We start from the raw sequence: 14,608 nt of genomic DNA, 5'->3' as shown, positions 1-14,608 counted from the left end.
GAGACTTCTGTATTTTGGCAATATAATGCAAAGACAGAATTCTCTAGAAAATATGATAATGCTTGGTAAGGTAGAGGGCAGTAGGAAGACGGGAAGATGGCCATGAGTAGGCAGGACTTGAGCAGGGCTGCTGAAGATAAGGTGACTTGGAGGTCTCTCATTCATGGGGTCACCATGGGTGGAAGTCAATTCAGAGGCATTTATAAAAAATAAACATGCTCAGGTTTGTTTTTTTATTCATCGCTTCCAGATTATTCAAATTCTGCCTTACTTTGTATAATATGTGATATCTTAATATATGTCACATCTCATGAGAGAAATTCATCTTTGTAGGTACGATTAGAGCAAGTTATAAAATGAGGAAGAGTGACCTGTAGTCCTCTAGATGTCAGATTCTACATCCCATTATCCCTGCCTATGGGCTAAACAGGCTAGGGTTGAAGGGAGATGAATAACATACAGAAGACTGCAGACTGCCCAGCACATCTGTGGTATAAAACATATAAAAATGTACAATAGTTGAGGATCCCCCCCCCCCTAAATTTTAGGCCACCCCAATGGCCTAGTCCTCAAACACATGTAAGAGCCACACAAATTCCGTTTTTCTGATAGTCCCTGTGGACCACAGACTGAAGACAAACTGGTACAAAGATTTATCTGGTCAAGAGGAATTATAGTATCAGAGGTACTAATCAGTCAAGAGAGTAAATGTGGTGTAGTGGTTTGGGCATTAGACTATGACTCTGGGGACCAGGATTCAAATCCTTGCTTGGCTGTGTAAACCTACTGGGTGACATTGTACAAAGCACAACCTCAGAACATTGGCAATGGCAACCCCTTTCTGAAGAACCCTGCCAAGAAAACCCCATGATAGGTTCACCTTAGGGTTGCCATATATTGGAAACTTCTTGAACGCACACAAAAACTAATAACAATTAATTAGTTGTAAATTACTGCATCCTGTTCCACAAATAAAAAGCCCCCTGCCCTTTCTTGAGAATATACAGTACTTCTTACTTCAGAAGGCAAGGAAAATGAGGTATGGCCTCATTAATTGAAAGGAGTACCTGGGCAGGTTTATATAATAGGAGGATGCAAAAACTGGGAAGTTTCCAATAAAATATGTGGAAGAAATTGGAAACAAGTCTCAAGTTGGTGAAGTTGAAGGCTTTCATGGCCAGCATCCATAGTTTTTGGGCTATGTGGCAATGTTCTAGAAGAGTTTATTTCTGATGTTTTGCCAGCATCTGTGGCTGGCATCTTCTCTACTATTAATTTTCCATGGTATATGCTTTGATTTGTACAAAAAATGGAACACATGGCATTTGCAAGCTGTTCTGTATGTAGTATATTGTTCAGACCAATAAAATTTATCTTAAACTTGATCATATTCTTAAAATATGTTTATCTACTACATTGTTGGCTGTTCATGTCATGGCTTGCTGCACTCTATTACATATTTATGAACAGTATTAAGAGTCCTAGTAGACAACATGTTGAATATGAGTCAACAGTGTGATGAGCAGCTGAAAAGGCCAGTGCAATTTTAGGCTGCATCAGTAGAAGTGTAGTGTCTAGATGAAAAATATCCTTCTTAATCCCTGTTCAGAAATATTAGAACTGGATAGTCTAAACTCTCAAGGAGGAGAAGTGTGCTAAGTCAGTTGCCTCACTCATTTAAATTTCTATCCATATCAAAATAACATTAAAGCATCAACTGAGTAAGCAAGACTAGTGCGCTCCCCTTTCTCATGTGTTCAGTCAATCCAGTTCAGTAATATCTGGATGGAGCTTTAGTCAACAGTAAATGAGAATCTTACATATAATAGCAATAGCAATTATATGTAATATAATTACATATAACCTAAGTGGTTTACAAAGTGTAAGCTGATTGCCCCCAACAATCTGGGTACTCATTTTAGCGACCTTGGAAGGATGCAAACCTGAGTTGAGCTTGAACCCTGGCTGATATTGAACTTGCAGCCTTATGATTTTTGAGTGAATGACTGCAATACAGGTATTTAACCACTGCACCACCATGGCTCTTCAAGAGAAATGTTTCTGCTTTGTTTACTCTTAAAGAAAATAAAGCAGATATTCTCAAATACGATTGTTGAAACAACTGCTTTTTAAAAAGCTGACATCTATTTTTTTACTATTATTTTTTTTCCTTTATTGAAATTATAGGTTATACATAAAAAGCAACATAGCAAACAAATCAGACAGATAAACGCACACATCTATTTTTCATGTATTTTCTAAGCAGTCGTACTCCTGGAAGCCGGCAAGCCTCCCCAACTGAAGTAACTGAGCGCTTGGGGCCTAACCCAAGCACTGCGGAAGGACTGGCTTCCCTTCCCAATCCTGCAACCCACAAGCCACTGGTGGAAGAATTTTCAAACTCTGAGTCTCAGAATTTGGATGCTATGGAACAAGTGGGTCTTGATTCTCTGCAGTTTGATTATCCTGGAAATCAGGTACAAATGGACTCTTCAGGAGCTACTGTGGGACTCTTTGATTACAATTCACAGCAGCAGGTTAGTATTTTTATATAGTCATGCAGCATTATGACAGTACTAGTATACAGTGATACACAGCCATACAGTATTGCAATAATCATAGGCTGCTACTGCTACTGAAAATGGCTGCTCCATATAATATTCTTCCCTTTTAGCTTTAACTATGTCCTGGAATCACTATTATCTTCCTACATCAGTTCCACATCACTGTGAAAGTGGAAGCAAACAGTCTGATAACTTCAGTCATAAGTAGATTTTACTACATCTCACTCTAAAGGAGTGGGATCATGCAACATAGGATTGCTATTCTCAGGTAGGCTGAAGGAGCAATCCACTACACAGGATTTCTAATCCATTGGAGCTTTTGCTTTCTTATACACTCTATCTTCAGTTTTTCTAATTCCTGCCTTGCCAGTCTCCCTTTTGGGACCTTGGTATCTGTGTGGGATCTCTTCTGTCTCCACCCTCCCCCATGGATACCAAAATCTGCAGGTGCTTAAGTTCCGTTGTCCCCAATAACAGCATGTGCACACAGCCATGCCACTATTAGGGACAACAGGAATTCAGTGGTGGTGTGTGCACGTAGCTGCACTGCCATTAGGGACAGCACCCATTGTCCCTCCCCCCCAATGCCTGCCCAGAGGATGTGCTCGCAGCTCTGGGTCTGAGGTGTCTGCTCTGCTGCCCTCTTTGCCAGAGGGATGCTCCAGTGCCAAAGATGCCTTTGACTGTGGCTCAGATTTCAAGATGGTAGCCAGAGCAGACAGAAGAGTGCTTCCCTTGCATGCAGAGCATCCTGGGGATTTTAGTCTCCATCTGCTGCTCAGGTACCAGGAGGAGGAGGAGAAGGGGATGTCTGCACACTCTTTTGGTATTCCCCCATTGTCTCCAATGCTGGTGCATCTACGTCCAATGGCATTTAGTGGTGCTGCATGCGTGCGCCAGCGGCACAGCACGCACCACCATTGGGGACAACACAGGCTTCCCATCCATGCTGGAAATGGTGGCTTACTTATATCCCATGTGTAGTGGATTGCTCCTTCAGCCTACCTTAGAATATGAGAGGTTCATACTTGCAGTGAATAATCATTCCAGGAAGGCTAAAGGTGCAAACCAGCCCCACCCAAGGAAAATAAAATAAAATGCAAACCCCACCTCCCATTTCTGTAATTTCTTTCCATTCTGTCTATTCATGTAATCAGTGGTCAGCAAGCCTATATGATTAAACTGTGGAGAAAGTGTGTAAGGAAGCAATGGCAGCAAGGAATTAGAATTCTGATGATTCTTCTTGGATCGGTTTGGTGCGAAAAGTTAACCCACGTGTAGTGAATTACTCCTTCAACCTCCTTATAATTCACTTTAATTAACAACCTCACACTTTAAGCAGCAGCTCCATATTGCTTATAATGTGCAGTTCTGCCCTAGGATTTCTTGAGAATTAAATAGTGCCTAAATTTAAAATTCAGTCATATTGTTCAACATTTTTATGAAAAGGACTGAAAGGAAAGAGCTCTTGGATAGTCTGTGTACAGTTCATTGTTAAATGTATAAAGTAAGGTTCATTCAAAAATAAAAGTTTAAATTCTTCCTTTTTCTTAGCTCTTTCAGAGAACTAATCCTCTTGCTGTCCAGCAATTAACAGCAGCTCAACAACAACAGTATGCACTGGCAGCAGCTCAGCAACCACACATAGGTGAGACTTTTTTTCAAAGTATGTGTCCTTCAGATGTCAGGTAAAAGTACTGGTAATGTATAGTGTACATGTTTTGTAAATTAAGACTTGTAAATTTGAGCTAAAGTAGATAGTTGGTAAAGAAGAATGTATGTACCCTTAGATATATTAAGCTGTATATGTGGACTTGGTTGAAATCTTTTTAGGGCAATATCCAGTAGTGGTGTGAGGAGAAGCAAGCTCATGCAACAGATCATTCCCTGTTTTATCTCCCTTACAGCCTCTCTGGAGAATTGCAAGAACCTGTTAATCACTGAGGTCTATGCTTTATGATGGATTGTGCATGGATTATAATTCCATGGAATTGGGATTCTTCCTTGTGCAATGCAAGATTCCTGTGTCTGAGTTTTGGGTGGTTGGAGTGGAGAATAGATAGGAAGGAAAGATCATTCTTTCTGTTACAAAATGTTAGATACCTTCTTTCAATTCTGATTGCTTAAACATTGTAAGTGTGTCATACTACCTTCTTAAATCTCAACAGATGTGGATGGTATAAATATCTAAGGTGAAATTTCTATTTTGTTTGGTACAATACTATGTGTGGTGTCCTTGTGTGAAATTGAACCCTTTGTTACTGTAACAGGTGTATTTTCGGCAGGCTTGGCTCCAGCTGCTTTTGTGCCAAATCCTTACATTATCAGTGCTGCTCCACCAGGTGCTGATCCATACACAGCAGCAGGATTAGCTGCAGCAGCTACACTGGCAGGTAAAAAAAATACTATTACCCTAGCGAGTAAGTACTACTAGGAATGTATAATATGGAAAACCATCCACATATTTTACCAATAGGGCGTGGGGGAACCTTTCCTAGTTCCCAGTTTTATGACTGGCTAATGGAAGGGCCCTTGGATAACTGACAAGTCTTTGTGTAATTCTAATTTTATTTTTCATAATAAAATATTTAATAAAAATAAACAATAGGAATATCTGAAACTAGTTTCTCTCATTCTCTGTCTCTTTGGCTGTACTCCACAACAAAGCTTACAAGATTATCTAATATGCTTCAAATGACTCATTTGTGGGAAGTGAAACAGAACTCTGGTGAATCTTACAACAGCACCTTTGTGGATGTAGTCTAAATTATGCAAGGAACATAGTCCATCAAAGTAAATGTTTATTGATTCACTGGCTGGGAGAAGGAGGCAAGCTTTGTTAATTCTCATATTAAAGTCAGTGTCATGCATAATATTTAATTTTGACCGGTTTGTTCTTAAGACATTTTTTAAAAATGCCTTTTCTGTTGTTGTTTCTTAATGTGTAGTGATTACCATAAAATCTGTGATGTTTTCTTAGCTATCATAGCACCTCTGTATGGAAGGATCTGTGTAATGTTGTGTACAACCAGTAGTCACAGACCACTGTGCATAACAGTAGTTATTTTGCATTTTTCTCATATCCCCAGCCAGCTCTTCCCCTTGGTACAGTCATATAACAAGTGTTAAGGACTGTCTGTAATTTACAGGATGAAGCAGGGAAGACTGGAGAGATCATAGGAAGATTGCTCAGGTTGTCTTTTGCTGGACTCCCCTAGTGTGCTGAAGATGTGAGAAATATGGCTTAGTTGAACCCTGTGAAGATCCTTTATCATAGATACTGTGTCTTTATAGGGAATGGATTGTTTGCATCATGTTAAGAAATTAAATTATTTTGTAACAATAATAATAAATAATAAAATTTTTATACCGCCCTTCCATAGATCAGGGCGGTTGACAGCAAAACATCAAACAACATATATATCAGGGTTAAAAACAATTACACACAAACAGAATAAAACCCCCGTTTTTTTGTAGACTTGGGAAGAAATGTGCTAGGCAAATGGTCACTTCTGATTAATAGCCTCAACTTTCCTACAGTTAGTATGGCCCCCTTTTCTATTGTACTTTGCCTTTGGCTGTGCTTGATTGATAGTTGTTGTTGTGTGCCTTCAAGCCATTTCTGATTTACGCCAATGCTAAGAAGAATTTATCACAAAATATGTTCAGAAGGGGTTTGTCCTTGCTTTCCTTTGAGGCTGAGAGAATGTGACTTGCTCAAGATCACCCAGTAGGTTTCCATGGCTGCACAGGGATCCAAACCATGGTTTCCCAATATCATAGTCCAACCCTTGGACTGCTATACAATGTTGGCTGTTGAATGATATCCTATGGGAGGTTGATTGTTCCCTTAATGCTTCTTCCAGGGCATAGAAGCTATTTATCTCACCACATTTAGAGAAGGAAGGGAAAAATTGGAGTGGATTTTGGGAAGAAGAGCATATAGAGGATTATTGTTTATTTTAGGATGCTAGGCATCAACATGTCTTGTGTATACATGTAATTTATTTTGTCACAATGGAGTTAATATTGTTTTAAAGAATTTGGAAGGTGCAATTACTACAAATAGTGTTTGCAATGTAAACTTATTTTTTGTTAGGGCCAGCCGTGGTTCCTCCTCAATATTATGGAGTTCCTTGGGGAGTTTATCCAGCCAACTTGTTTCAGCAGCAAGCAGCAGCTGCAGCAAACAACTCAGCCAATCAGCAGGCTGCATCACAGGCTCAACAAGGACAGCAGCAGGTAAATTGGAGAGGAACACATCTGATGACTGTAAAATAATTGTCTCCTTGTACAGTTTGCATATGGCAGTGTATGCCATTGTCTTAACATGTGTAATAGCATACAACTTGTGCATATGTCATGGTGGACCATTGTCTGCATTCAGTTAATACATTCTTCATTTATACAGCATATTTCATTTCCAAATAGGTCATTAATTTTCAGTTCTCTCCTCCCAAGGGGCAACTACCTTTGGGGAAAGCCACTTCTTTGCTTCGGAAAATGAGGGCTGCCTTCAGAATCAGGAAGGCAGTCTTCATTTTTGACACGGATGAGAATGTGTCTGTCTCTTTGTTCTATAGTTGACTTGCTGTCTTCATTATAGACAGCAGGTGCCATGATCTGTTTATGTGATTCTGACAAGCTCCCATAAAGTAGCAAAGAGATAGAGAGAGAGGACATAGAGAAGCTGTTAAAGTAACTCATGTTAGATCGCCCTCCTGGTCAGAAGTGAAGGGTTCAGGATTCACTCAAAGTTGAAAGAGAATCCTGTTGACCTACACCCATCTGATCTTTGCTTAAATTATCTGAATCAAGTACAGTTGAGCTACTGATGCATAAACATCTTCTTTCCTGAGAAGATTATTGAGCACCACCACCACTTTCCCATAGCATTTGTGAACAGCCACTAGGATTCCTATCCATCCAACAAGAAACAAGCAGAGCAAGTACTATGTAGCTGGTTACATTAATGTTGGTTTACTGCCTTACCTGGATTCATTCACCTATCTCTTGTATCTCCTAGTATTCACCTTCGCCTGTGCTGGCTAGGGCTGATGGGAGTGGCTGTCCAATAACATCCAGAAGGACAAATGATTCCCACTCTTTCTTGTGGTTTGGAGGTCCCATGGTACAGCAGTGGCTATGTGGAAATGTGTTCCCCAGGATAGAGAAGATGGCCATGCTAATTCATACATATGCCAAGGAGGACACTGCCATATATATTGATCAGATCTGTTTGATTAAAGCCAGAGGGAATCACAGAGCAAGGGCCTGTTTAGAACATGCAAAGGAAGAGTGGTATAATAACTTGTTTGTTGGTAGGATTACAGTAGTTCTGGGCTTTCTCCACTACAGTCATTCTGTGGGCTCAGACCTCAGTACCCTATATGGACAAGTTTCAGGCACTTTTGTCAGCTGCATATCCTGGGAGCAAACTTGCCAGTTGTCCATGAATTTGTAGGGTAACTATATTGGACCTACACATATTTATTTGGAGGATTGTGACTATGCCTCATTTCCCTTCACCTTTTAAGGGTACCCCTGCAAGATTTCTGTTCTGAAAACTGTGATCTTGGTAACCGCTAATGCTGATGCATTGGGTGCTCAAATTAGGAGTCTTATTAAATGGGAAAGGAGCACTGTATTATTCACCGTAACAAAGTAGTCTTGATCCATCCTCATGTGCTTCTCTCTTTCTCTCCATATATCTGAACATTTACCAAGCTCAACAACAACTTCTTCAGTTGTGTTTGTTGCCTAGCAGGCCATGAAAGAGAGGGTGATGTGAAGAGTTGTCAGGTACTAGACTTACTGACAGCACAGGTCTCTGTTGCTTTCAAAAGCTCTCACTCTGCAGTAGAATGCCTATAGCTTCCTGGGCATATTGATTCCATGAAAATGTATCCTGACCTGTCTTAGTAATTGCCAGGGATGCTTGTGATCTTATGCATCCCATATTCCTTAGTTCTCAGGTACAAAATTGGGAAACTAAGGCAGGGTATACACCGCCAGAAAGGCGCGTCCCCAATGCCTCTCTTTGCTCTTCAGAGCGCCACAGCAACCAAATGGCACAGCACTCCTGCAGAGCAAAAAAGGAGTGCTGGGAAGCGGCTCCTTTTTGCAGCGCACTTCCGCCGCCCAAAGTGCCAGCAGTGGCACAGGGACGTTGCAGCTGCGCCACCCCGTTTGGAGGTGGCACAGCTGCGACGACACCAGTACATGCTGCGTCTGGTGGGCACACTGCAGCTGCGGCGCCCTTGTCACGTGCAAGGGCTGCCGGGCGTGTGGGCGCTCCACCCACCAGGCAGCCCTCGCACATGATGAAGGATCCACAAAGGCCCTTCTGTTCCAGGCCTTACTATGCTTCGTTGCCATTCCCTCACCTGCAGCTGTTTTCCCTTAGCTCCTAGTGGAACAGGTGACTACTCCATTCTCTTGCCTTTCAAGATTCAAAACACACTGAAGAAATAATCCAATTTGAGACCACTTCAACTGCCTTTGCTCAATGCGAGGGAATTCTGGGAACTGTAGTTTTTGTAAGCCATTTAGCCTTCTCTGTCAGAGATTGCTGTGGTGCCCCAATAAACTACAATTTTCAGGATTCTCTAGTATTGAGCCAGGGCAGTTAAAATGGCCTCGAACTGGATTATTTCTGCAGTGTGTTTTGGACCAAAGTTAATCAGGGTTTTTTGGGGGGTGGGGGGTGTCTGTTATTTTAGTTAGTGCTGTGCAGTATTGATATAGGAGCACTTACAGTTTTATTTATTGTAAAGTTTCCTTGACCCAGTTGTTAGGGCTTTTCCCAATACCTGCTGTTGCTTTACAGTGCAAAGGGATAGAAATCTAGATATATCCGTGGGCTTATTTAGACTTACTTTTTAATCCTATTTGGACTATATGCTGATGATTTTAGTATAAAGCTGTGTCTGAAGCATTCATATGTACCATATGGATGGAGTTGGCACCAAGGTGAACTACATCTTTTTAGGTTCTATATAATGGTGGATTTGCAAGCACTTTAGTGGGGCTGAGGTGGATTGCAGTGGCATCCAGTTTTCACCACCACTATCTATTGCAGTGCTTTACTCCACAATCTCTATAGTTCAGGGATCCATCAGATCTCAAAAAGCAGCTTTCTCAACAGTTGTGAGGAGACTGTAGTGAAAAAGGGATTTATGAAAGACTAGTGTCCATTTTACACCAAGTGCATTCTACTAGCACTCTACTAGCACAAGGACACCAGGGAATACAATCCTCTATCAAATTTGTATAAGAATGGTTATCCATTTCAAATATTTATATGCTTTTTAGTTGATCTTTTGTAACAGAAGACATTTTAAAGAGGGTTGCATTACAAAAATGTGTGAGTGGCATTATGTGATATTACCTAGTATTGGAGCTACACTGTTTTTTGTTTTGTGTTGTTGTTTTTGTGAACCTGACTAATCCACATTAATGTTCTGCAACTTTTTGTTTCGATTTCTACATGTTATAAAAATGAATTGGTATATCTTAGGCCCAGTGCAGATGTAACATCCCCAAGCTTCTGTTCGTGGTTAGGTTAGCTTTTCTGAGTTCATCTTGTTATAGTGTTGTGTCTGTATGATAAGATAATAATGATTTGCTCAAATCATGCTCAGAAGTAGGTTGCATTGGTTCTGCTAACATTGGCTAATGATCATATGCACAAGGGGGAATTTGGATTTGAATCAGCTTCTTGAATAAGGTAAAAAAATCAACATATGCTTTCACTACAGCAGAACTGTCAGCACTAGTGACTCACAGCAGCATTTCATGCATGGCCTTTCTGTGTTTAAAAGTGTTTGTTATACATAACCGTAAAGTCACTTGGCATCGGTCATACTCCCTTTACTTCACATGAGAATAATTAATAAATAGTAAATACCTAATAAGTCACATTTTATGCCCTTTGATATGAGTAGGTAAAACTCAGCCCTCCAGATATTCTTGAATGCTAACTCCCAGAATTTGTCTCACTTTGCTAGTTGGAGCTCAAGGGAGTTGCAGTTCAACAAAATCTTTGCTCACCCATGGCCCTACATGTACACCTTTTATCTAAATAAATAGAAAGAAGGCTGTGGAAGCTCAGTCTTAATGAAGAGCATTTGAAAGAAAAAAGAGAGTAATCTTAACAGGCAAAGGTATAAAATTTCTAAAAATATGCATGGATTTGTCAATATGTACAAACTAGGCAAGAGGCCATCGAAGTAATAGCATACTGCTTTAATCTTTTAGCAGTGGTTTGTAATTGTATCTTTGTCTGCAAATATCTCATTAACCATGGATGATACATACTGTATGTGTTCAGTATTTGGAATTTTAAACTCATGTTTGTTGAATACCTGGATTTGGAGCACAGGTTTGTATTAAGTATATTTGACAGCAGGGAAACAATGTTTGAGAGTGGTGAAAATTTGTGTGTTAGGTGAAGAGCAGAAGAAGTGTCTGAGGATTATTAATAATCCCTTAACTATGATTTAAAGCCAATAGGCATTACATCTGCATTGGTTCAAGGTTGTAAATATCTCACTAAATTGCAGGGCATGATCAGTGATTGCAGCCTTTAACAGATTCTGGGGGTGGAAATTGGAGCTGTAAGTAGTTTGTCATATTTACCTACTAAAATGTCTAGACATGGGATCCTTGCTATTTCTGCCCTTCTTTTGAATGGTGCTGAAAACGTAATATATTGAATTTGTGTTTCTTGTGACATAATTCTGCAATCAAAATAGCCCACTCCTGTTGCGTTATTCTTTGCGTATACATTTAAAAAAACAGTTCATTACACAAAGATGTTCCTTCATTTTTATGATATATTACCATTTTCATACTCACATTTTAAGCAAATAGTGTTGCCCTTGGTCTTTTGTAGGTTCTTCGTACTGGAGGAAGTCAGCGCCCTCTTACTCCCAATCAGGGTCAGCAAGGGCAGCAGGCAGAGTCACTTGCAGCAGCAGCGGCAGCAAATCCAGCTTTGGCTTTTGGTCAGGGTCTTGCCACAGGCATGCCAGGTATATAATGACGAGTTAAGGAAACTAAGAAAAAAAAAATAAAGCTAAATATCCTGAGTTCCTGGTGTAACCACAGTAGTTGATTTAGTTGCAATCTCTTAATAACTGTTTTCTTTAGCCTGGGTAAAAGTTGAAATGTGATCTTCATTACAGTATATACATTTACAGTTGGCAGAGTAAGGCAGGAGGAATATTTGTATAAGATGGAAACAGCCAGGGAGAGTGTTTCCCAGACCTTTTCACACAAAGTGTTTGTGTCTGCATTGCTCCTGAGAGAATTAAATCTACTGCTCATTAACAACATACTTAACACACTTTCAGAAAAATAAGGAATATAATGGCTTGCTTCCTAAGACACATAGGCAACATTTCAGTTGTACAATGGCACTTTACCACATCCTTCCTGCAGTAGTTTTCCATTTTCCAAAACTCAGGCCTGAGATATAGAGGACCTCTGAATGGAGTGTGATGCACTGGGCCTGAAAAAGAATAGGAAACACAAGACAGTTCTCTTGTGCCAGTAGGGCAGCCTTCCTTTTATATTTTATTATTATTATTATTATTATTATTATTATTATTATTATTATTATTATTATTAAGCAGCTTTATTTATATAGCGCTGTAAATTTACACAGCACTGTACATACGATCTTTTAATTAGACGGTTCCCTGCCCTCAGGCTTACAATCTAAGATGACACAACACAAAAGGAGAAGGGAATGGTGGTGGGGAAGGGGATCAGGTCCTGGAGTTCATCATATGAATTCCATAAATCCAAGTCACTGGAGGGGAAATAGTGTATTTCAGTATGTAGCATTTGCTATTTGTGACATATACAGTTTTGTGTGTTGTCAGAACTCTTTCACTACTGATTCTGAAAAAAATGGATTCTGGTAGAACTGATTCTAACATTCTTTATATTGTGGTACAGGACACATCCATATGAAAGCAGGTGTTTAGAAGGGTTTTTGCCTTCTTCTAATAGATAAATTTGTTTCACATGATGGTTGAGAAGTTTTTCTTCAGAATATATCTGATTCAGTCCAGAATATATGCTGTAAAATCATGTATCAGTGTAACCTACCGCATTATGGATTTAGTGCCATGCAAAAATTGCAGCTTTTATTCATGGTGAATGTGGTAGTTGATCTTTATTCTAGAAACAAAGAAAGGGATCAGATTATTGGTACATCTGTTCCAACATACTTTTGCTGCAACTCCTTTAAACTTGAGCCAATCCATAATAATAATGCAACTTTTGCGTTATTATTTTGCTCTTAACCTTGATGCCTTTCAGTGTAAGGAAGTCCTAGTAGATGAAGTGCAACTTCTAAATAAATGTCAGTAGGATTACACTGGTAAAGCAGGCTCAGTGGGACTCCTCCACCACCCCACCCCCATTTTCTCTTATTCATAATTGTAGTCTTAGTCCTTTGTCATTTGAAGTTCAGGAGGAATGGAGATAGATTGTTCTTTGTTTGATTTGTTTATTTATATAAAATGCTGTGTATAGAAGATAATTCTAATATGAGTAACAACTTTATTTGACTATGCAGAGACTTGTACTTTTTTAATAGAAAGATTACAAAGAATTTCACTCTAAAAGGTTGCGACTTAAGAAATGTGTAGAACAGAATCAAAGGGCAGAATAAAGCCATTTTATTTGGTTTGTCCCAGTAAAATAAAGAGGTAAATGTACCAGAAGATCTACATCTAGTTGCAGTTAGATATTGAACAGCAGACTGACCTGTGCTTGTAATTGCTAATATGAACTCTTTGATCTCTAATATACAGAGCCAGGCCATGATAAAATAATACAATTGTGGATGAGAAAAAAACAACAACCCTTGATGTGAAGATCATTGAAGGGTACTTGGGAGATCAGGAGGGTTAAATTTAATATTGAGGAAAAGAGATCTGACAGTGGCATAGGAAAAGATCACAGACTGTACTTCAGTTTTGACTTTTTATATATGTTGCATCTAACTGAGACTACTCAAGATAAATTGAATAGAAATCAGCACAGTCATATAATCTATTATTTGCAAACCTCTGCATGCAGATGATATATTACTAAATCCAAAGTCATCTTGGAAAGTTTTTTTAACAGTGCAAATGTGACTACTTCGTTTTTAACAATGGTACAGAAATAGCTCTGTTTTCTCTTTCATTTAAAGAAGAAAGGATTAGCTTCCTTAGCTTAGAAGATTAGAGATGCCAAATGAGATCCTAGCTGGTCAAGAAGCCAGAACAGCATTTTTACTTTGCATAGATATTGTTGAAGTGTGTTCACTGTTGTCATTCTCCATTAAAATTTAAAACAAAATGACACTTTCAATGCAACACACAAGTATTCCTTTAAATTTGATGTCAGTGGATTTAGCAATGCTGCTGGTAAGAAGTCTTTACTGCTTTACCGAATTTATTGCAAGTTTTAATTTTTGCTAGAGTTGAGAAGCCAGTCAGTACATGATTCAAACAATGACAGATATCCCAGGAGGTCAATTGGTATCATTGATGGAGGCAGGTGGGAGTAAAGGTTACACTCATGGACCACCCTCATTTAGAAGCAGCCATTCTGCTTTGCAGTCTTTGCAAAATCCTTCCTACATTACCCTATAAATGTTGGCTGCTTTGACACATAAAAGCCACACTTCTATAGAATTCGTCTTATTGTTTGTAACTGATGCATTAGTGCTTGCTGCCTGTTTCACTCCTGGTTGGCTCATCCTACCAGTGGAATCAGCTGTACTAACCAGCAGTGCTGCTGTCTTTGGACCCAGGGCAAGATGCATGATTCAACCCTAAACCTTCCCAGATACCAAATGTCACTCCTTTTTTAAAAGAAGTTTTAAGTGACTTAAATCTAAGTGAGAGAAGCTGAAAATAATAACATACAGCTGAGATTTAGCATCATATATTTTACCCATTCCCTGGCCTGTTGAAAAACCAACATTTTCCTGATAGCATACTGCTTATCCACCCCACCCCACTATCCAGACCTCCAGA

The 14,608-nt window shown here is 39.4% G+C and overlaps 1 protein-coding gene across 16 annotated transcripts in view; it reads left to right on the top strand.

Moving 5' to 3' along the window:
* The window catches only part of PUM2 (pumilio RNA binding family member 2), a 70,800-nt gene that overhangs the window by 25,163 nt on the left and 31,029 nt on the right, over positions 1–14,608 (top strand). For 7 of the 16 annotated variants that reach the window (XM_042450812.1, XM_042450839.1, XM_042450821.1 and 4 more), the window contains exons 6-10: positions 2,264–2,537; positions 4,119–4,212; positions 4,835–4,957; positions 6,664–6,806; positions 11,461–11,599. In XM_042450812.1, coding sequence (XP_042306746.1) covers positions 2,264–2,537; positions 4,119–4,212; positions 4,835–4,957; positions 6,664–6,806; positions 11,461–11,599 — 773 coding nt within the window. The remainder of the gene's footprint in view (positions 1–2,263; positions 2,538–4,118; positions 4,213–4,834; positions 4,958–6,663; positions 6,807–11,460; positions 11,600–14,608) is intronic. The other 9 variants (XM_042450848.1, XM_042450830.1, XM_042450795.1 and 6 more) reach the window with 3 other exon arrangements.

The sequence above is a fragment of the Sceloporus undulatus genome, chromosome 1 (genome assembly GCF_019175285.1).
Source record: "Sceloporus undulatus isolate JIND9_A2432 ecotype Alabama chromosome 1, SceUnd_v1.1, whole genome shotgun sequence".
NCBI classification, from domain to species: Eukaryota; Metazoa; Chordata; class Lepidosauria; order Squamata; family Phrynosomatidae; genus Sceloporus; species Sceloporus undulatus.
This window is presented reverse-complemented; position numbering and strand designations above follow the sequence as displayed.